The sequence below is a fragment of the Cuculus canorus genome, chromosome 4 (assembly GCF_017976375.1).
Source record: "Cuculus canorus isolate bCucCan1 chromosome 4, bCucCan1.pri, whole genome shotgun sequence".
Taxonomy (NCBI): domain Eukaryota; kingdom Metazoa; phylum Chordata; class Aves; order Cuculiformes; family Cuculidae; genus Cuculus; species Cuculus canorus.
Window position 1 is genome coordinate 24,705,700 of NC_071404.1, and position 23,773 is coordinate 24,729,472.

At 39.1% G+C, this 23,773-nt stretch overlaps 1 protein-coding gene across 1 annotated transcript; it reads left to right on the forward strand.

The window, feature by feature from the left end:
- Positions 1 to 63: 63 nt before the first annotated feature.
- Positions 64 to 22,314, forward strand: PGM2 (phosphoglucomutase 2). Its single transcript, XM_054065366.1, has 14 exons — positions 64 to 234; positions 4,860 to 5,027; positions 5,900 to 6,006; positions 6,361 to 6,445; positions 7,665 to 7,748; positions 11,667 to 11,860; positions 12,986 to 13,175; positions 13,874 to 13,971; positions 16,464 to 16,644; positions 16,759 to 16,852; positions 17,641 to 17,770; positions 20,273 to 20,462; positions 21,013 to 21,146; positions 21,917 to 22,314. Exons 1-14 carry the CDS (start codon positions 163 to 165, stop codon positions 22,017 to 22,019), a joined length of 1,830 nt encoding a protein of 609 aa, XP_053921341.1. The 5' UTR covers positions 64 to 162; the 3' UTR covers positions 22,020 to 22,314.
- Positions 22,315 to 23,773: the final 1,459 nt, after the last annotated feature.

The following is a 23,773-nucleotide window of genomic DNA, read 5'->3' on the forward strand; positions in this document are numbered from 1 at the left end:
CGGCCCCTGCGCGCGGGGCGGTGGCGCTGCAGGGGGCGGGAGCCGGGAGGACCTGGAGCCGGGCGGGGCGGCGGCGGGGCGGAGGAGCAGGAGCGGGGAAGAGTGGCGGCGTTGAAGGTTGCGGCGGGGCAGGAGCGGGGCAGCGGCAGCGAAGGCGGCGGGATGGCGGCGCGGGGCTCCGGCGGGGATGCGGCGCTGCGTCGCGCGGCCGAGCAGTGGCTGCTGTGGGACAAGGTGGGGGGGACGGCGCTGTCGGAGCCTCCCGGTGGCGCGGGGACTCGCGGAAGGAGGCGATGGGGAGCGGGCTGCGGAGAGACCTGGCGGCGCCCGGGAGCTGCGGGAAAGTGGGGCAGGGGCTCCTTACAGGGGCGTGTAATGACGGGACGAGGGGGAATGGCTTTAAACTGGAGGGGGAGGGTTTAGACTAGACATTAGGAAGAAAGTCTTCACGCTGAGGGTGGTGAGGCACTGGCACAGGTTGCCCAGGGAAGGTGTGGTGCCCCATCCCTGGAGGTGTTCAAGACCAGGCTGGATGGGGCCTTGGGCAGCCTGGTCTAGCGGGGTGTCCCTGCCTATGGCAGGGGGGTTGGAATTAGGCGATCTTTAAGGTGCCTTCCAACCCAAACTATTCTGTGATTCTGTGATTAAGAGCAAGAACACGTTGCTGTGTTGTCTGCCTCTCTATTAAAAACCTCCCGGTATCTCTGCATTTTCATTTACTGAAATACTGTTCCCAAAAGACATGTGGGCTTGCTTCAAACCCATTGGGAAATGTAGAATCCACCCTCTTTTCCTGGTAGTGTCATCGGGTGCTTAGGGACCCTCACTGTTCATATGATAACTCCTGATACTTCAATATTACCTGATTTCATGTTTTTTTTCCCTGTCTGTTATTGCTTAGAATGCTTCAGCATGTGTTATTTTGCTTCTTGTTAAGGTGCTTAGACATCTTAAGACTTACCTTTTGTGTTTTCAGTTTTGGTCTTGACAGCTTATAGGCAGAAGCAACATCATCTGCGAATTTATATATTCCACACGTCTTAAGAAATATCTTGCCATAGTGATGGTCTGGAAACTCTTATGTATTTGCTGCTGCAGTTTCCACTGGGATGTAGGCCTCTATTTGGTACCTGTGATTTGTAATCTTTTGTCCATGTATAAAGTTTGTTCATTTGGCTGTGTTGGAACACAGTGGCTGTTGTCCCCTTTGGGCAGTTCATTGACTGTCCTGGGCTCAGCACCATATATTGTGTAACCTAGATATTTTTTTTGTAAAGGCTTTTCTGCTTTTTCAGGATTGTCAATGAAAACACAGAAATTTTTTTTTGTATTATTTCTACATTCCAAAGGACAATATTAAAAGTACCTCAAGTTTGTAGTGATTATTCATTAAAGCTCATTCAACTTGTTAACTGATCAGTTAGCCAGCTGTTTTTGTTAATGAAAATGCAGTGCCAAACCAGCCCTTCTTTCAGAAATGCTATTGTATCATGTCAAATGACAATAAGCTTTTGTGTCTTGTTTTCTTCCCCAGTTTAACTGGTTTTGAGAGCAGTCCAGTTTTCAATGGCCCCTTATTTCCCTTGCTTCCTTGACTAACATTAGTTATATTCCTATCATTTGTGCAATCATTTTATTTTCAATTGGTTAATTATTGTGAAACCCTCTGGAAATCAGCATCCCTTACCGTATCTTTTCTTTTGAAAGGTTAGCTCTTAACAATAGTGCCTTTAACTCAGTAATAATTGATCGGTGTGCAATATCCATTGGTGATTGCTCAAAAACAGTAAGGCATTTTCACTTCTCAGGGGGCTTTTACATGTTTGTATTGAGTAATAGACGAATCTAATATAACCCTTGTCCATTTACTCTGATAGTAAAAAAAATAAAAAAGTTTCTTTTTGACGTGCAGAGATAGGTTAATATTTAATGATGATAAGCTGCATGTTTCTTACAGAATGATAGTTTGCAAGAGAAAGCCCGTCTGTCTGCTGACTGAACAGGAAGTTTCTATCTAGATGATAATTACTGAGCGTGTTACCAGGTTATATGAATTCGTTACGGAAGTACCATATTTTTCATTCTTTCTATTATCATTCATAAAATTATCGATAGGGGGTAGCTTGTGTTCTTCTTGAAAATACAACCTGTTCAGTCTGTAGGTGTACCTCAACTTTAAAAATCTTGGGGGCCTCCTGCACTGACGAAACCTCATTGAGGCCTTCTTTTAGATTTAGTTAAGTAACTCATGTGTTACAAACGATGTTAAAGCAAACTGCACTACTGCATATTAAGATTGTATGAAAACACCTGCCACTGTATTCACAGAAGTTGGTATTCTCATACTCACTTCCAGTCTGGTTGGAGAATAGGAAAAAGTGTAAACTGAAAGAACCAGTGAGGCAGGATAAAAGCAGCCCTTCATCCTTCTGACACAATTGAGCCTTTCTTTAAAAAAGATACCGTGAGGATTTGATATTGGCCTTTTCTTCTGCTTACAGAAAGTTTAGTTTTTTTCCTTAGCTGTATGCAATAGCATCATAACATTCCTAAAACTGAAATAAAATAATAAAATACAAACAGTTGTGTGTACAGTAAAAAAAACAAACAAACAAACAAAAAAAGATTCTTAGGAGAATGTAGGCATAAACAAGTATAACAGTAATTCAGGAAAAATCTTTCTGCTATGTTAAACAGACTTGGGCCTGGCTTTTACCCTCACTTTTTAGAGTGTTCGTGTGTGTGTGGTGGAAGGGAACAACCCAAACAACTGAATTGATGCAGTTGGGTTTTCTCTAGCAAATCATGTGGACTGAAACTCCAATACTCAGGGAGTCACCCGAATAGGTATGGCCATTTAGCCAGACCTGAAAAACTGGAGGAAACCTATAGCTTCTCAGTAGATACCAAGCCTGGGAAATTCCATACCAGCACTAACAAACAAAAATCACTTTGATTGTGAGAGCTACAGTATGATCTTAAGGTCAAGGTACCATTCTGTGTTAGAATTTGAGCTTCTGGTCTGCCCAACACCTATAGAAACGTGCAGCATCTGCCTAGAGAGATGCCTGTCATCTTACCATTTGTTTTAATATGGTAATTTTCAATTAAATTTTAAATGGATATGGGCTTTGTACCATTGGAACAAAGCTTGTGCAGGGGACAAAAAAAAAAAAAAGTGAGTAGTCAGTATACAAAGCCTAGTGCTAAAGGCTGTGTACAGGCTTAACCCATGAGACATAGGCTGGGTACTGAAGCAAAAAGTTCAGGCCAGCTTTTAAACTGCCTAAACTTAGAGTAGTTATGCTGACCTATGTAATTCTGTGTTAGTATGCAATAATAATCATACAATGTAATTACTCTATAATAATACAGAATTATCTTGGGAGTCCTAGAAGGAGGTGTATGTTCCAATGTTCTTGGACTGGTAAATTAGTACTTCCTAAATTGGAAATCAGTGATTCTGGGGAACTTAATTGCTTATTGACTTCTTGATTATTGGTTTGTTTTTTTTTTTAATTAGTTTCTTTGGCGTTATATGGCTTGCTCATTAGCACCAAGGGTTCTTCAGCTTTTTGAGTACTTATACTATTGTGTTTGTCCTGTAGCAGCAGGTGCACAGGTCAAAGATTAGGGCACCCAGACCATGATCTGAGTTTGGTGTGCAATGTGCTTACACTTTGTACGCAAGCTTACTCACATGCCTGCTACCATGCATGTTCTGTTGCGTTTTCTGGAGCTACAGAAAAAATGTATTTGCCTCGGATGTTAAACCTCCGCTTGCTGTAAGCATGTTTAGGTCAGCCAAGAAACACTGAAGTCTGTGACTTTTATGAGGTCATTTGGCTGACCAGAAATCAAAGCTTATGTCTATTTGGAAATTATAATCTTTGTACAGAAGTGTAAAGTGTGTGTAATCATGCAGAGAGTAACCTGCAGCAGATGCTACCTCTCCACATAACCCTGTTGCTTAGGGGCTGGAGTGTGCCATCTGTCCTGCTGGCTCATTAGTTTTCAAGAAATCAATTATTAAACTTCAGAAATTCTGTGTTACTAAGATTGAAATTTTGTGGCATACAGGACTCTACTAGTTCCTACGTCTGTAAGTAAAGAGAACTGATGACAATAAAGAATCAAGGGAAGCAATACACCAAGAAATATAGTGCGACTTGGGAACTCCTCACTGTTTGCAAGCAATCTGACACGACCTTTCCATTGCGACTCTGCACAGTCATTGTATTCAAGAATTCAGCTGTAGTTGTTAGGCTTTGATCCTAAGGGCTGTGCTTATTTTTACTTGCAAATTGTCATCTTTCTTTTCTGACCTGTCTGCTTAGTTTTGCTGCTGCTGGCTCTGCTGTTAGCAGTCTTGGGACAAAGTTATGATTATTTTTTAATAAACTCTACTTATAGCGCTATGGAAGTAACAAATATTTCTTAATCATCAGCTTAACTTACTTTCTTATTGTTTAGAGTAGTTCCGGTGATGATAAAAATTCTCTGAACTATAAAGGTGCTTTTTGTTTGTTTTTGGTTTGGTTTGTTTTTAAAACAAGAAAATATTAAACGAGACATCTTGGAAATCTTTTCACTTCCGAAAATGTGATATGTACACTGCCATCAAGGCAGTACATTCACCTAAGGAGATAAAGCTGAAATAAGTTATATTTGAGATTGTACTGACTTAAAATTAGGAAGATATAGCAGGAGTTCAGGTGTCCTTGAAGTGGTGTGTGATGTTCTGATACTTCGGTAACCCAGTACAGAGAGTGGGAGAGAAAATCAATTCTGTTAAGAAGCTTAAGGATATCAAAACCAAGGAAATGCTTTTCCAGACTCTCTGACTTTCCTATCTACAGAATCCCAAAACTTCTGCAATAGTGAAGCAACTGGTTGCTGAAGGAAATGCCGGAGAACTGCAGAAATACTTTGGCTCGCGGATGGAGTTTGGCACAGCAGGGCTCAGAGCTGCCATGGGAGCAGGGATTTCCCACATGAATGATTTGACTATTATCCAGACAACCCAGGTACTGTGTTCAGCATTTTATCCCACTTACCTGGTTGTATATGTAGGAATGAAAGAGTCTAATTTATGAGAAACAAATAAGTATTACATGGAAGTACAAGTTTTTTTGCCATTCTTCTAGTTTTTAGAAGTCCTTTAAATGATAATTATTAGCTGAGTGCTGATCTCTGAAAACATGCAGAGACGAGCTGTTAAGCCCTTAAGATAAGTTATTTTCCATGTTAGATTTGCAGTTGAATTCATACACAGCTACAGTTAAGCTCAAGTGGATCTGTTAGTCCTGATGTAACAACTACAAAAAAACCCCCAAAGGTAGCCAGCATTTGGCTGAGCTTTGTATGTCTTCAACATAAATTTAAATAAGTGCAGTGAAGCTGTATGTACACATAGACTTACAAAAGATCTACTTTTGAATGCTTAAAACCCCCAAAACTTTAAATTATCCCAAAACTTTAAATTACTGCAGATTGGAGTGGTGGCATATCATATCCTAAACAACTGTCTTTATTAAGGGTGAGGTTCGGTTAAAAAAATGAGAGCTTTCGGTTACAAAAATGAAATATTGGGCAGTTGTTCTCTTCCTCATTTGAGACCTAACACAGCTAAAGTGTTTCTGGAACTGTGCAGTTTGGGCTAATCGTGGTAACTGTTTCGTTCTGGAATTGATTCTGATTTTTGGAAAAGTGCTTAAATGTAGTCCAACTTCACTGTATTGTTTTCAAGGTTTCCCTAGATAAAGTGAACCTTAATCCAGTTCAGTGAGATGTTGTGTGCTCTCACCTTTCTAAGATGTTAACATCTTAGCAATCGTCTTAACGCAGTGCTAAATTAAATATTGAGTGGGTAAAGAGGTAGATTTGTTGTTGTCTTTAGGGATTTTGCAGATACCTGGAGAAGAATTTCAGTGACCTGAGGAAAAGAGGAGTTGTGATTGGTTTTGATGCTCGTGCCCATTTTTCCACCGGAGGGAGTAGCAAAAGGTACTTTTTAGGTTTAAAGTATTTTGTAGATGTCTTATTTGTTCCATTACAGTTCTATGTCTCTGCTTCAAGAGTATTTTCTCTTTCTGTAGAGTGAATTAAGATGAGGGATTTATAGTATTTTTATATTCTGTTAATGCCAAAGTAGTTCTCAGAGTTGTGCTTTGTCTCTTGGGAATAGTGAGGGAACATGTTTAAATTGGGTCTGTGTAATAACTTGGGGTTTATTTATGTGATGTTTTATTTGTTTTTTTCTTTTTTCTTGAGTTGGGAAGGAAGCTGTGACTTCTAGGAAACTAATCAGTGAGAAAATGAATATAATGTATGTCCTGGGCATCTTTTCATCCTGTTCAGGTTTGCAAGACTTGCTGCTAATACTTTCATCAGTCAAGGAGTTCCAGTGTATCTGTTCTCTGATATAACACCAACTCCTTTTGTGGTAGGCTTCTCTATTTTATCTTTGTATATACGAACAAATTCTGTCAGATATCTTGTGTTATTATTACATTAAGGAAAATGAGACAAACCAATTCTAACTTTTTAAGCTCTACCTGTAGTTAGTCCTACAGTTACTTAGTTATATCTAGTTTACAGCGTCCACAGCTAAAGAAAGAAGCCTCTTAGTGTAATATTAGTGACAGAAGGATGCGTTTCTATTCATTCCTGCTTTCAGGCAGAAATTTGTAGAAGACATCTTATCATTTCTAGATTGCTGTTGAGTCTGTAACACACATATGTTTAGTTTTTTGATTTTTAGTTGGTTTGATTGTTTTTTACTTTTTCTCTTTTGGTGGCCTTTTGAAATAGCAGGTGGTTGGAGAGTAGGGATGTTGTGCCTGGAGAGTTCTTGAACGTGTCGGCATTTTTACCGTTTGATCACTAGGTGTCAGTGCTCTAGAGCAATAAAGCAAGCCCTACCTTTGCACTAAAAGCAACAGTTTCTCGCAATGCCGGTTGCTCTGGTTAGTGCTGCAACCAGAACATAGCAGGCTGAAGACTTTGTATGTAGCATTCTTGTACTGATACAAATTTTGGTAGATTTAGAGTCAAATTCTTCATAGTACATCTTAAAGCAGTGTTGCAGCACCACAGTTGATGGTGTTTGCTATTAAATAAAGAGCCAGAAGTAAACTCAAACTGGATCTGTGGTCACAAAAAATGCTTTATTTTTAACTTGGGTCTAATTCATAAGAGCCCTCTCCAGAACACTTCTTTTCTGAACCACGGTGGAGTAGTTTCTCCATGTGCTGCTCTCAAGAGATGGTACGAATGAGACTGTGCCAGTTGTAATTTTCTACCCTATGCAGACTTCTGCTATTACGCCAACAGACTTTGCACCCTTAAAGATCTCAGGTATCTCAAGTCATTCTATGGTAAGCAACACATCCATTCTGTTTCCTCTATAAAAACACTGCTCTAGAGATCCACAAAGTGTCTGAAACAACAGTAATAGAAACAAATAAAAGGGAAAATGCCCAGGAAAAAGCAAGGGCTAAAGTTGTGTCAACGTGGGGTCTTGTGCTTTACAGAGTCAGTCCATAGGTATTACATCCTGGCTTTCTTTTTCTTCAGCAGTATGGAAGTATTGCGTATGTATGGGAATAAATAATATATAATATTTTGCACATTCCACTTCAGATATCTTTGTTTTGTTACAGCCATACACAGTAACTTATCTGAAGCTTTGTGCTGGAATTATGGTCACAGCATCTCATAATCCAAAACAAGATAATGGTTACAAGGTATTTCTATACAATCTATTTTCTGGCTTTTCTCAAATATATTTTTTTTCCATGCAGAGACACTTCTGCTATTGTGTATAGTTCCTATCATGTTCTAAACCAAATTAATTGATAGGTTGACCTCTTCTACATGTATGTGTTTAAAGCTAGTAGCATCTTATACTAATAACATAATTAAAATCTTCACTGTAAAAAGCAGGAATAACTAATACCATTGCATACTTTGGGAGACTTTAAAATAGTAACTGACCTCTTTTCAAAAGCATTAATCATTATTCCAATTCACGATTTGAAAAGATCTCTCTGGTTTTACAAAAACAGAGAATTAAGAATATGTGAAACCTGCTGAGTTGTTGGTACAAAATGTTTTCAATAAATTCCTTTCATTTGTTTTAATATGTTTCTCTCTTGCTACGTGACACAGTTATCAGTGTGACTTTTTTCTACTACCGAAATCTCCCACTGAAAAAAACATGCCTGAGCTGCCTGTCTGCCAGACATCCCATAGCTAGACTAGTCGTAGACAGTTTCCAAAATACAAAACTGGAAGTTGGGAGGACTTGGGATAACAAGGCATTAGCAGGGGTGATTCATTCCTGCCTCTTCCTCCAGAACTTCATATCTGTTTAAAATTGCTTTTTTTTTTTTTTTAAATAGTTCATGTATTGATCTTGTTAGCTTGTTTGGATGTTTTATCAATTACTTTTTTCATCAGCTTCATTTTTCTTAATGTTTTGTTATTTAGACTACATGTGTATGTAGCCCAAGTGCTGTTAGGTATGTTTCCTTAAACTTGTGGTCTGTGAACCATTCAGTATAAGGAATCATGGAATTGTAGAGATGTTTGAGTTGGAAGGGATGTTAACGATCATCCAATTCCAACGACCCTGCCATAGGCGGGGACACCTCCCGCTAGAACAGGCTGCCCAAGGCCCCATCCAACATGGCCTTGAACACCTCTAGGGGTGGGGCATCCACAACTTCCCTTGGCAACCTGTTCCAGAGCCTCACCACCCTCATTGGAAGAATTTCCTTCCTATGTCTAGTCTAAATCTTCCCTTTGTAAAAGTCCCTCCCCAGCTTTCATGTAGCCCCTTCAGGTACTGGAAGGTCGCTATAAGGTCTGCTTGGAGCCTTCTCTTCTCCAGGCTGAACTACCCCATTCCTCTCAGCCTGTCCTCGTGTGGGAGGTGCTCCAGCCCTCTGATCATTTTTTTATCCCTCTGAACCCATTCCAACAGTTCCATATCCTTCTTATATTGAGGATTCCAGAACTGGACACAATACTCCAGATGGGGTCTCACAAGAATGGTATACAGGGGCAGAATCACCTCCTCCACCTGCTGGTCATGCTTCTTTTGATGCAGCCCAGGATACAGTTGGCCTTCTGGGCTGTGAGCGTGCATTGCCGGCTGATGTTGAGTTCCTCATTAATCAGCACTGCAAGTCTCCCTCTGCAGGGCTGCTCTCAATTGCATCACTATATTGAAACCGTGGATTGCCCTGACCCAGATGCAGGACCTTACTCTTGGGTCTTGTTGAATCTCATCACATAGGTCCACTTCTCCAGCTTGTCCAGGTCCTTCTGGATGACATCTCATCCTTCTGGTGTGGCAACCGCACCACTTAGTTTGGTGTCAACTGCAAACTTGCTGAGGACGCACTCAATCTCACTGTCTGTATCATTGATGAAGATATTAAACACCACTGGTCCCAGTACGGACACCTGAGGGACACTACTTGTGACAGATCTCCATCTGGACATTGAGCCATTGACCACTACTCCCTGAATACGACCATCCAACCAGTTTCTTATCCACCGAACAGTCCACCTATCAAATCCATATCTCTCCAATTTAGAGAGAAGGATGTTTTGAGAGACCGTGTCAAAGACTTTACAGAAGTCCAGATAGATCGCATCAGTTGTTTTTCCCATGGTCACTGATGTGGTTACCGCATCAGAGAAAGGCACTAGGTTGGTCATACAGGACTTGCCCTTGGTGAAGCCATGCTGGCTGCCACTAATCACCTCCCTGTTCTCCATGTGCTTTAGCATAGCTTCTAGGAGGATCTCTTCCATGATCTTCCCAGGCACAGAGGTGAGACTGACAGCTGGTAGTTCCCAGAGTCGTCTTTTCTACCCTTTGTAAAAAAGGGGATAATGTTACCCTTCTTCCAGTCACCAGGGACTTCTCCTGACTGCCATGGCTTTTCAAATATCATTATGAGTGGCTTGGCAACCTCATCAGCCAATTCCCTCAGGACTCTGGGAAGCATCTCATCAGGTCCTGTAGACTTATATATGTTCAGTTTCCTCAGGTGGTCACAAATATGATCCTCCCATACAGTGGGAGGGGCTTTGCCCCTCAGCCCCTATGTTGTTTTCCATTGATGCAGGAAGGGTGATGATAGCAGATGTCAGTGAAGACTGAGGCAAAAAAGTTGAGTATCTCAACCTTCTCGTCTGTTGATATGAGGTCACCATTTTCATCAAGCAGTGGGGATACGCTTTCTTTAACCTTCTTTTTCTGACTAATATACCTGTAGAAGCCCTTCTGTAAGTCTTCACTTCCCTTGCCAAGTTCATGTTCAGCTGTACCCTGACCTTTCTGACTCCATCCTTACACAACCGGGCAGTGTCCCTGTGCTCTTCCCAGGTTCCCTGTCCCTGCTTGCACTGCCTGTGCAGTTCCCTCTTCGGTTTGACCAGCAGGTCTGGACTCAGCCATGCTGGTCTCTTCCCTTCCCTGCCTGGTTTCCTGCATCTGGGGACTGAGCACTCTTGCACTTTATGGAAAGCATCCTTAAATATTTGCCAGCTCTGTTGGGCTCCCTTGTCTCTGAGGACTATGTCCCAGGGGGTCCTACCGAGCATCTCCTTGAAGAGCTGGAAGTCTGCTTTCCTGAAGTTTAGGGTCCTGGCTATACTCCTCGCCTGTCCCATATCCCTCAGGACCTTGAACTTCACCAGTGCATGATCACTGCAGCCCAGGCTGTCTCCGATCTTGATGTCACTATGGAACTTACTTGTATTGGTGATCATCAGGTCCAGTATTGCGTCCCATGAGAGCTTGTGAGCATGAGGGCTCCTGTAGCTGGAGGAAGAAGGCTTCATCAGTAGGCTCTCCTTGATCAGGTGCCCTGTAGTGGATACCAACCACAAGGTTCCTTTTGCTGCCTCGGTCTTTTATTCTGACCCACAAGCTTTCATCCTGTTTGTGGCTACTCTTCAAGGACCGCTCTTCACACTCTATCCGTTTTGTGATATAGAGGGCAATGCCTCCACCCCTCCTTCCTGGTCTCTCCCTTCTGAACAGCCTGTAGCCATCAATAGCCACACTTCAGTCATGGGATTCATCCCACCAAGTTTCAGTGATGGCAACAACTGCAAACAACTGTCAAAAAGTGAAACATAATAAGTACACCTCTTCCTGAATGTGTAAACAATCAACAAAAAGGAGAAGACTATAAGTAATGAACTTCTTGGAACGTAGTTGGATTTATGCTTGCTGTTGTAGCAGCACTGCTGCTGTAGGGTGCTGCAAAGTGTTTGTGCCTTTCTCCTTTTTTTTTTTTTTTTGTGGTAAATATGTTTCAATTTTCAATACTTTTTTTCCTCTTAAGAATTCTTCTAGATATAATGACTATACCTAAAAATCTGGAAAAAAATTATATGAAATGACATGGGTGAGTTATCAATCCCAAGGCTGGCAGACAAGCTGATACTTGAATCTTCTCATTAAATGAGCTGGGTCTTGCTTTGCGTTTCGTTATGGATTTTGTTGGCTTCTCGTAAAATTAGACAGCTTTTTTAATAGTACAAAAATGGGATATGAGAGGAAACACTGATAATGTGAACAGAAGAGTACTCTTGGGTACACTTCAGCCTAATTTATTGTAATTTACTCTATTATTTAGGTTTACTGGGAAAATGGTGCTCAGATCATTTCCCCTCATGACAAAGGAATTTCTCAGGCTATTGAGGAGAACCAAGAGCCATGGCCTCAGGCTTGGGATGACAAACTGATTGACAACAGCCTGCTACTTCATGATCCATATGCCACAGTTAGTAAGGAGTATTTCAAAGACATACAGAAACAGTGCTTTCACAGGTAACTGGTGTTAACTCTGTTTAAGAATACAGGATTTTACACCTAGGATGTCAGCGAGGCAGTTTAAATTGGTGAAAGTCACGGCCGCCATGAGTTCTGACTGTGCCTTCTTGTCGTCTTTTGTGGTAGCAGCGGCAGTTAGTGATGTAGTGAGCCGGTTCATAAAGCTGGTCTAACAGAAATCTTAACCTAGCAAAGTGAGTCATTAGTTTCTGACTACATCATCTCCCTGTATTCACATGACCACATGTCAGCCAAATGCCACAGCAAGAGCGGGGCTGTCTTGTGCAGCTGGGAATGAGATGACACTGATGGTCTTTAAGTGGGATTCTAAGAGAGAAGGTGAACTGGACTGCAAAGCCAATTCTGGAAGAAGGAGGTCTTGCTCTCTCATTCTAGCCTTGTGTGTGCTCCTGGTGGCCTTGGACACCTTGTGCAAGCCTATTCCTGTTACTTGCCCAGTAAAACCAAAATCAAGTGGTTGTTTCTCTTTGTGATTGACAAGGAGAATCAATGAGCAGCAGCCTGTTAGATCTGCTTATTTACATTAGGATTTTAACCACCAGTAACCGTGTTTAACTCTTAACTAAAAACAAAGTCAGAATTACTAAAGAGTGGGGGCTATGTGATAAGCTATGCTGCTTTTTTTAGGGTAGGAGTTACGCGTCCCCCTAGGAGTTTACATATCTTTAGGTATGTTCTACACTTTCAGTAATGGACTTCAGAAAAATGTACTTCAGAAAAATGAGTGTGCTCAAATAAGGCACACTGCTGCTGTTGTTTCGCTGTGTTCACAGTCTTTGGAGATGGTTTCAATGCCAGAGTTGGGAAGGAAGAATCTTATTAGTCAGTGGTATTTGTTTTCCACTTGCCTCTTTTGGGGTGCATAGAGTGTTCTGCCTTTCTTATTCCATTGATTTGCACATACAAGTTCGTTAGATATCAAGAGTGACTCTCACTGCTGAAAAATGAAGCTAAGGCAATTTTCAAGCCATTACCTTTAAAATTTTACCTCCTCTCATTTATAATTTTAACAGCTATGTAGTCATTTGTTTCCAAATGTAGTCAGTTTTGTGCAGAACGTTTTTCTATATCCACCTTTACTGTTAATCTGTTTTATTTCAGGAATATAAACAAGGAAACAAACCTGAAGTTTGTTCATACTTCTGTGCATGGTGTAGGTCATAAATTTGTGCAGTTGGCCTTTAAGGCATTTGACCTTAGCCCTCCTTTTGCTGTTCCGGAGCAGAAGGATCCTGATCCAGAATTTCCCACAGTGAAGTATCCAAATCCTGAAGAAGGCAAAGGTGTTCTGGTAAATAGATGTTTTTTTTAATAGTTGCAGTGTGTTTCAAAGCGTTTCCTTTCAGCCGGTAGTCATGGCTATAAATATGGGTTGGAGGTCTATTTTGTTTCTTGTTTTCTGTAGCCTTGCATTTAGTAAAGAGTTAGGTGGTATCCTGTCATTGAATTTTGTAACTCTCTTTGAACCAGTCAGGTAATAATTAGGTATAACTTCAAACCACTTTTTTCTGCGCTTTAACACAATGAACAGCATCTACACATAGAATAAGTTATACAGTTCCTTCTGAAAAATGAAACAATATAATAATAATAATAAAAAAATCTTCACAGTTGGTTTTGGAAAATTTCTGCAATTTACATCTGACATACAAGGACTAAATTCTTCTGATAAGACACAGGGGGAGGGAGTGGGGGAAATTCTGACAGGTGATTAGAGTTTCTGCTACAAGTATTTGTGCTACACTTTGTTATTGAAGGATCCTGTTGAACCTGAGTAGTTGCAGAATTGGAATGGCATTGGTGAAGTTAAATATCCCGCCTATGCTTTAATGCTGCCAGGCTTGAAGTTTACTTTTTTGTAGAGACTCGTCATGATTTTGGATGTTTGAGATTAAATAAATTGGGAAACATATTTAAGATCTATAAAGAAAGTGAAAATATTCTTTGGTAGTATTAACACTCATTTGGTTTTGCTTACCACTTTCCCAGACATTGTCTTTTGCTTTGGCTGAAAAAGATGGGGCAAAAATCATTTTAGCAAATGATCCTGATGCTGATCGACTTGCAGTAGCAGAGAAACAAGAGAGGTATGATAATAAAAAAATGCAAATCATTTACATCTTTTACTTAAAAGCTGCGCTTATTTGGGGGGAGTCTTGCAACCTGTGTTGCATAGAAGATGGAATAGTCACATTAGTTGTTTTTGAACTGAAAACACACTAAAATGTGGGAGCACTGTATGAAGTAAGCCATAGTGGATCAGTAGATGGCATAATAATTAATATTAGACACTGTACAGAAGCCTGAATAAATACTTGATGCTTGTTCTACTTGAGGTATGCACAGAAGCATGTGAATTGCTGTGACTGTGCTATACCTTTTTAAAGGTAGGTTTTCAGTTAGAAATTTTTCACAGAAGACTGATAAATATTCTTTCATATTATGTTTATTGAATAACAGTGTGAATATTCAGGAGAACCTGTCTAGTTCCCTGTAAGCTGTCTAGTTCCCTGTAAATCTTGGAAATAGGGAACATCCCTATTCTTTAATATGAGTTCCTTCTTTCTCAAATACTATTAAGCCAGACATTTTATTAATCGTTAGATGATTTGAGCCACTCTTGCTGAGTTCCCCACATCTATGCATAATGTTGCATACCTGCATTTCACCTTAAGCTTTGTCAGTGTTTGATACTTCTCGGTACAGGCATTTGTACGCTCTCCTTTAAGGACCAGCTATACATGCATTATTTATCTATGTATAGCCTATCAAAGAATGGGATCACAAAAGATAAACTTGCTCAAACAGGGGCTTCTCGTAAATTTTTCATACGTATGGCATGTGTAACCTATAGTTCTGACCCAATATTGCCAGCTCCTTATTTCATGACCCCTGATATCCTGTACTCACACAATTATTTGCATTTCTGAAATGAATGAAAATAAGCTGAAGTACTGTATTTGGTGTATCTACAAATAGTAGTGTTTTTCTTTTATCTACCTTGATAAAGCAGAAACTAATCTAAGCAGTAAGAGAACATAAATCTTTAACACCAGTAAACTTTAAGGTTCTCAGCTTAAAGAGGAGTAGAACAAAATGCTACTGCTGGGCCAGGAGCAGAAGTATTGTAAATTAATTCCCTGTGTGCGAGAGTCAGAAGAGTGATATAAAAGCATGGCAGCAGTCCTTGGTACCCAAGGTATGGTGAGATGGGCACCTGTTAGATGTCCTCTGTCATAGTGGGTGACACAGTTATTTGAACCTGTATCAGTATGCAAGTTCTAGAAACCCAGTAAAAAGAGACAGTGCAAATACCCACTTTGCTCATCAGAAGATCTCGTTTGGCCTTGTAGCCAGCTTCCAACGTGGCAATGTTTTCTTTGGGATTTTGGAGCTTTTTTAGACTCATTAGCTTCATGGTATGAATTAAGGAGGTTTCTCTGCCTTTAGAAGAAGAATGTGCTAATTGGCAGTGTTAGCGGGAATATCCTTATTTTAATATATTTCGCTTGTGCCAGCCTCATTTGGAAATTCAGCTTTGAGGAAAAAAGCATAAAAAGCTTCAGTTTGTGCTATTTATCATAGGTTAAAACAAGATCAAAAAACACTCTTTGGTTTTGTCTAAAAACTTGTCGCTATCAGAGACTTGAAGAAGGGGTGATAGTTTATTGTCTCTATCACCACTGAGAGCATGGTGCTCTCATTTTGATACCTCTGCTAATTGTTTAGCCAGTCGTAGCTGTCTCCTAACTTTCAGTCCTGCGTCCTCCTCTCAGACTTCTGCTGTAGCTGTTCATACACTAATGGAATATTAATATAGGCTCCTACAGTATCTGTACTTCTTCTTTGACAGAAACTCCTGCTAGAGCATACTTTCTCAGCGCTCTTACACTAAGTTGTCGCTGTGCCTTGCTTTGTGCCTGTTGGCACCAGTAAATGCAGGAGGCTGAGTCTGCTTCCCTTTCACAACAGGTACTGTTTCTGTAGGTCTCGAGTTTTGTCAGTTTGTCAGTGTCTTCGTCCTGCTTTGTGACTGGGAAATTTTTTGGCAGTTTTGACGTCTGTCATTCCCTTTTCCTTCATTTTTTCTTGTTCTAGCAGCACATGAATGTTAATCTTTTTTTACCTGTTTGAGATTTTTTTTTCCTGTCTTCCTCAATGACCACTTGGTGTATTTGTGATTAAATAAAAGGTGTTTGTCACAGAGTCAACTAAAAATACTGATCTCTTGAGAACTGTATTTTCATATCTCTGTGCTTGTCTTAATCTTTGGTTTTATAATTTATCTGCTGAATATTTTTGTTTTAAAATATGCTGGAAATGTTACTGTTTCATTGTTGCATAAACTCAAAAGCTGGTAGATATGATAGAGGAAGAAGGTAACCACTTCAGAATTCCTTGGGGGAGGAATTTTTTATTTGCTTGTAATGCAACACCTGATGTTGTTTCTGTCACTTGGAACTCAGATGCAGTGGTTTTATTTGCTAGTATTCATAATGAAAGAGCCAGTAGATAGGTTTTTTTCCAGAATTATCCTTTGAATTGACATACTTTCTACTTCTTCACCCCCTTCATCCAGTGGTGAATGGAAAGTGTTTTCTGGAAATGAGCTGGGAGCTCTTTTAGGCTGGTGGATCTTCACATGCTGGAAAAATAACAATAGGGATACTCGTGCTGTTAAAGATGTCTACATGTTATCCAGCACTGTTTCTTCCAAAATCCTGAGAGCAATTGCACTAAAGGAAGGTTTTCACTTTGAGGTAAGCTGTTACGTTTTATTCTGTGCTCTTTCGTTTGCTTACCTACACAGCATCATATCTTTATAAAACATTGCTTTTATTTTTAGTGTCTTTTTTTAATTCTCACTGCTGTAGGAAACACTGACAGGTTTCAAGTGGATGGGCAACCGTGCGAAACAGCTCATGGACCAAGGAAAAGCTGTTCTTTTTGCATTTGAGGAGGCTATAGGTAAGAAACAGGATGGCAGCGTAACATAAAAATGGAAATACACAGTCGGTGTATTTCCAGTGAGTAATGTAATCATCATTTGGATGATTGATACTAGTAGTTTTAATCCTTTTTACCTCTGCTTAGCTAGGTGTATATACCTTCGGTAGCATGGCTATGTAGAGTTGGACTGCGAATTCTACACAAACTATTTTAAAAAACCAAACACAGTTTTCAGACTTCAAGTTGAGTATGTTTAGCTGACAATTTTAAACTCATTTTAAATGTGAATAAAGTAAAAACTCCCCCAAGTTATGCTTGTAAACTGGACAGCAATGAATAAAAGCTATGAATTTGCAAGAAGGAAATTGTAGAGCTATAATGATATTTCTTGAGTATATCAGTACCTGAACACCAGAGAAAATGTGGCTAATTTACTGCATAATTTATCAGTGTTTACCATATGCAATCACGTAAGAGTAATCACATTTGAGGCAAAATGCTATACTTGCGTTGTTCCTGCAGCATGGCATTTCTTTTCCATGAGAGCTCCAAAAGTACTCAGGAGCATCTGGCACTGATATGATACAAATCTGTCTCTTTCTTGAAATTCCATTAAATACCTTGCTTATAAAAATTAACACTGATTCGAAGATAAAATTTTTCCACTTTTGGTTTAACTCTAAAATGTCTGTACTGTGGTAACGTGCATTTCTTCTTTAAAATACATTGGTTTTATTATGCCTCCTCCCATTATATCTTATTTCCTCATAAAAATATACCAAATATATATTATTTTCTTTGTTTAGGGTATATGTGCTGTCCTGCTGTTCTGGATAAAGATGGTGTCAGCGCTGCTGTTATAACTGCAGAGATGGCTAGCTTTTTGGCAACCAGGAATTTGTCTTTGTCTCAGCAGCTGAAAGCTGTCTATGATGAGTGAGTTTGATTATAACTGTTTAATTTTCAGATTTTCTCCATTCCACATACTGAAGTTAACAGGGACTCAATAGCAACCTATAGTATATGAAGAAATAAAAACTGAGTTATTGTACTATTAACACAATTCTGTGTAGTAGTCTTCTAGAATCTTCTGCCTCATCAGCGTGAATATATTTATGCTTTGGTTTTGTACTGTTTTAAGGTATTTTAAAATTAATAGTATTAACTAATATACCATTAGTTAATGAGATTTTTGAGGTATTTTTGTTTGCTTCTGCTTTTGGGTCCTTTTACAGAAGACTGGCCTGTGTTTTGGCCAGTACTGTTGCTGTATGGTAGAGATCGTAGTGCCTCCTGCTGCTTAAATGTGCCAGACACACAAAAACGTTGATGACTGAATGGGTCCAAGTAGCTTTGGCATATTAACACTGCTTATGGAAGCCAACTTGCTTCTGTCCTGCTTGCAGGGCTACTTGTGATTAAATTAATTCTGGTTGGCTGTGAAGGTAGGGTTTTTATTATATTGGTTTGTCTTTTTTTTGATGAATAGTATATGTTGGTTGTTCTTTCTCTTTCGTCTCCTGAATACTGAGATTTGAACTGATTATGCAGAAGTGCTGTGATTGTTTGGCCATAACTGTTGGCTATATACAGCTGGGTATTCCTCTGAGAGCTTTTAATGTAAGGCACTACTTTTCTTTTGTTCTTGTTTAATGTGTTCAAAGGCCTGCAGAAATCAAAGATAGCTGTTAGTTTCATGGGGTGGGGAAGTTTTTTTTGTGGGGATTTTGCGTTGTTTGTTTTAAAGGAGGGAGCAACACAGGCTGGCAGATACTCTGCACCTCTTCATGTTCCATAGACACTAATGAAGAAGTGGTGGAACCTGCAAAGAGACACATGGAAAACTTCAGCCTTGGTACTGCTTGTTTGCCAGTTCCCAGATCTCTCATTTGCATGCAGTGCTAGCCATGCTTTTTTCATCCACTGTTTAAGAAGGAATCAAGCAGCAAAAGCAAAAATAAATTGTGGGGTTTATCAGTTACTGTACATGGCAGAAGTAAACAGTAATATAAATGCATGGAAGAGAGATTCATGCCTAGAACTGCAAATACAGCATCTGACATGAGAATTCCCTTAATTACTAGTATCTGAAAGTGTATATTCAAAGAATTGTCCTTCTCTAGCCTGCACTTTTTAAACATCTGATGCATATTTCCTTCAGAAACAGAATATTTAACTGAGCAGAACTCAGCTGTACCACAGTGCTGCCGTGTACATAGCCACTGAAGAGAACTCTCAAAGTCAGAGATTGTTTAGCATAAAAGCAGTCTGTAGATGCACCTCAAAGTAAGATGTCACTGCATATATTTGCTGTTTGTAGAAAAGCTACAGATACAGGGAAGGATACAAAGCTGTTATTTATTTTATGCTTGATAACTAGAACTGGAGGTGGGCTTCTTGTTTTATTCTAGGGGGTTGTTTTGTGTATGCATGGGTTTTTTTTGCTTGTGGCTGGTATAGAGTTGCAGACTTCTCCTTACCTCTTTATGCTTTGTCAGATTTGTCTTGGGAATTGCTCTTGAAGCGGAAGAAACTCTACTTTGGAGGTATAGAAGGGAAACCTGTTCTCAAAGAAGTAAATGCAGATCAGGAAAAGGACACAATCCTAGCAGGCTCATCATTTCTTTCAAATACAGGATAGGTTTTGTAAATTGTCTTGCTGGATTCTCAAGACTGATTTAAAAACTTGTCATCTTCAAGATGTCCATTTTGGTATAAACATGACCGTATTTAGGGAGCCTTTCAGGTTTCTAGCGTGAACATCCTAGTGCTTAAAGAAAGACGGGTGCCCTTCAGATTCTCCCTGGCATCGAGCACAGTTTATCAAGTGCTCTTTAGTAAGAGCTCATTTAAACGACCAGTGGAGGCTTGTATGTTTTTGGACAAGATGCTGTCTTGAAAAGTCAGTGTTAGCAGGTCATTGGTCTTTAATGCAGATTCTGCATTATATTACCTGGAGGAAATGGAAAAGGTAAAGAGACAACGCTCAGAACAGTTGGGTTTAGTAGAAAGGCATTAATTAGAGAGCAGCTTCTGAAATGTGATTGGAAAAGACTGTCTGGAATTTGTTTTACTCAGAAAAGGTCAGCTGGAATCCAGCCAAGGAAGCTATTTAGATGTAGCCTGTTCTCTTCCTATGGTTGTTAGAACTCTTCAAGGCAATAATGACATCTTTTTTTCATTCTGATTTAGCTGTAAACATTTTCATTTTAAATCATTAAAAGGAAAAGGTGTCCATACAGAAATTTCTTTGAAGTACGGAAAATGGAACAATTGAGCTATTTAGGCCTTCTTAAAATTGTGAGGTAGTGAACTGATGCTACAACTGGGTGACCAGGAGTATAGATTCTTGCTTTATAGAAGGTTATATAATGTGTATGGTGTACAACTCGGAGAAGAACATTCCTTCTTCAATTCATATATATTGTGTCTTCGCAGATACGGCTTCCATATTACCAAAGCTTCATATTTCATCTGCCATGATCCTAAAGTTATTCAACAGCTTTTTGACAACCTTAGAAATTTTGATGGAAAAAACACATACCCAAAATCTTGTGGTAGATTTAAAGTGTCTGGAATCAGGGATCTCACAACTGGGTATGACAGCAGCCAGCCAGATCAAAAGGCTGTAAGTCTGTTTTTAAAATTATATATAAATCATATATGTATGAATATGGAGAAACACTCTAAATGTTTTGTTACATCCTGAGTCCTAACATAAGTAAGATTGAACATGGTTGTTGTTGCCTTGGTGGGAGGAAATGAAGGCTGGGGAAGAGGAGGGAGGGTTGGGTTTTTTTGTTTGGCTTTGTGGTGGTTTTTCTCTCCAAGGTGACAGTCTGTAAAAGGAGGTAGGAAGAGCTCACTGTCTTGCTACAGCAATCTTTCATTATCTTGTTTTAAGTTAAAACTGTCTACTGAGATGTGCCTTTGGGTTCTTTAGTTTTCCACAATCCATGTTTCTTTTCCTCCTGGAAATGCCTTCACAGGGCAATTTCTATTTGTAGTAAAGTTGTTGACTAGACTTTAAATGAACTGCCTAGCAGTAATGTATAGAACAAGGCTCAACTTTAACTGATCCTTTAGTTATATAATATAATATCAAGCCATAGGTTTTGTCTTGAATTCATTCAGTATAGTCACTTACATGCTTCTAAAATAATTCTTGCTATTTCTAGATACTTCCCACTAGTAAAAGTAGCCAAATGATAACATTCACTTTTGCTAATGGAGGAGTGGCCACAATGAGAACCAGTGGGACGGAACCAAAGATCAAATACTATTCTGAACTTTGTGCACCCCCTGGAAACAGGTATTGTCACTTACAGTAGTAAATGCTATGTAATAGGAGCTTTGTGGCTTTTTTCTACTGTTTTAGTGAGTAAGGGGCACTCTGTGATCAAATAGTATTACCAGAATCAATATTTTAGCAATTATATTTGCATAAAGCTTCAATCCTGCAAAACTTATTGACACATTCTTGCTGTCACCAGAATTTCTTTGAACTTGGTTTCACATTCAATAAAAAAAAATCAAGAAAAACATTCTGCCTTAAATGACAGTAGATATCTTCACTCACTTTTTACATACATAGTTGTTTAAAACTTATATTCCAACACTTTATGTATAGTTATATATTTTAAACACTTTCGTGTTTAGTAATTATATCCTTGACTGATAGTCTTGGAAATCATAAAGTCTTAAAGATAAGTAGTTATTAACTTCTGTAGTGAAAATAACATTTTCTCATAGATGAAAATTAATCTGAGAATACTGTTACAAGTATAAAAGTTACATTTCTCATCATATAAATTTAGTAACAGAAGGTCTTCTGAACTCAAACTGGCTGTTCTGTTATAGATAATATTGTAGGTTTATGTTTCTCCATAGTGTTAAGTGCCCTCATGCACGTCAGTTGGAAGTGAACATCAGTGCATTACCATAAGAAATCAAGTGTATATGCTTTTAGTATTAATAGAAAATGTTTGTCTAAAACAATGCAATAGACTTAAAAATTCCTCAGAATGAAAATGTCCTTTTTAGTTTCTCCACTGTTACAGTTTTCGTATTTGTGTTTCTCAGCGATGTTGAGCAGCTGAAGAAGGAACTAGATGAATTGGTCCACGCTCTTGAAAAACACTTTTTTCAACCAGAAAAAAATAATCTCCAACGAAAGACTGAATAAAATAGCAAGATTACTACCTTAATTGGTTTTTGGAGCATTAGAAGAGCATTATTTAAGAAGCATGGATTTTTAGGACCAAACATCTGAAAACTCAGACTAAAAAGACTTCTGCTTTTATTAAGAGTTATTCTGGGCACTCTTGGATCTAGTATCTTATTTTGGAAGAAAGTGTCTTTACTCTTTAAGGACCAAAAAACCACAATAGTTGAACTAAAAGCTTTATGAACTAAAGGTTGACTGCAAATGTATTTCAATGAAAACTTGTTTTAATTAAATATTATAAGTAATATCCTGATTTCTGAAATGTAGCCTGGTTTGTGGGGACATATATTTCTTTTATGTGTGTGTAATCTTATAATACTGTGCATCTCTACCTAGATTTAGAGTTGCAAAGCAAATTCTTCTGTTAACAACAAGTACTGAAAGCTCATGGTGTGAGACTTTGACAAACCTGGGGCAAATGTTTCAGAAATAGTGATTATTTTTCTTGTGGATTTTGGACCAAATAAACAAAGAATTTGTTGAAGAGCTGTTTGCTGTGGGGCTATACATCATATTCCAAGTTAGAGATACTAAGTGTACTAAACTGCCTTTTAATACCATGAACATATTACGATGATATATCTACATACAGCACCTTTGTTGCCTCAAATGGACTAAGTATAATTTGTTCAATACATACCCCCATCTCAAAGCCTGTCATACTGTAATGCTTCTGGGACTTGCTGCATAACTCTGCGTCTAACTTAGAGCAGAAGTTCCCATTTCATTGCATGCTGTTGCCTGCACTTGCAGAGCCTGAGAGGGTTATTTGGAACTTACCAGTTGACTTTAATGCACGGGGTTTCTGCATTTTTCAGTACTTGTTTTGGATATCACTGTAGCTCTAACAGCCCCTTGGGTTAAGAAACCTTTTTGCTAGAATTACTTCTGGTATTCCATGGAGAATGACTAGTTGCCAGATCAAGCACAGGTCAAATTTAGCACATTATTCATGAAGAAACAGACTTGCCATTCCATGCCGAGTAAATAGCATGTTGCCTTGTTAGTTAAGATGGTAAACAGAGAACACTGGGTGCCTGCTTTTACCTTGCAGGCTTTAGAGTTCTCATCGGAGGATACAGGAAGGGAGTAGTCCCTGCATTCTGTGGGTGTCACATCAGTTTTTCTTGGCTGTGCAGCATCAAAGGCAGCATCTGAATCATTGATATGGAGGTCCATCTGTGTGGCATAGAAAGTTACCTTTAAAATAAAATAATAATAAGAGTACTGAGGAAACAGAATATGCTGTTAATCAAATCTTAGTCCTTTAGAGTAGAAAGCTAAAAAGATAGGTTATTAGTTTATCAGTTTGTGCAGAAAGTGCTGTTCACACCTTTCACTTTTCTGTTTGCATTCCTGTTATACTAAACCAAATTTGAGACAGTTTGGGGTTTTTTTTATTGATACGTGTTTTTTTGGTACCTTGAATAATTCAGTCCATACTCCAAAACAGGACTCTAGGGACTACTGAATGTAGCAATATCTGTAAAGGGAATCTCAATGTTGACTTCAGTGCAATCAGCTTTGTCACATTGCCTGAAATTTATGCACGTATCAACTTCCACCGTCCTTTCCTTCTGAAAATAAAAGCTATGAACAAATTAAAGGCTTAAAATAAATTACAGTATTTTAGACTTTTTTCATGCATTTTAAATATGATAAAACATTTGACAAGCTGTAAATCTGAACCGATTCTCAAAAGGAAAGTAGAA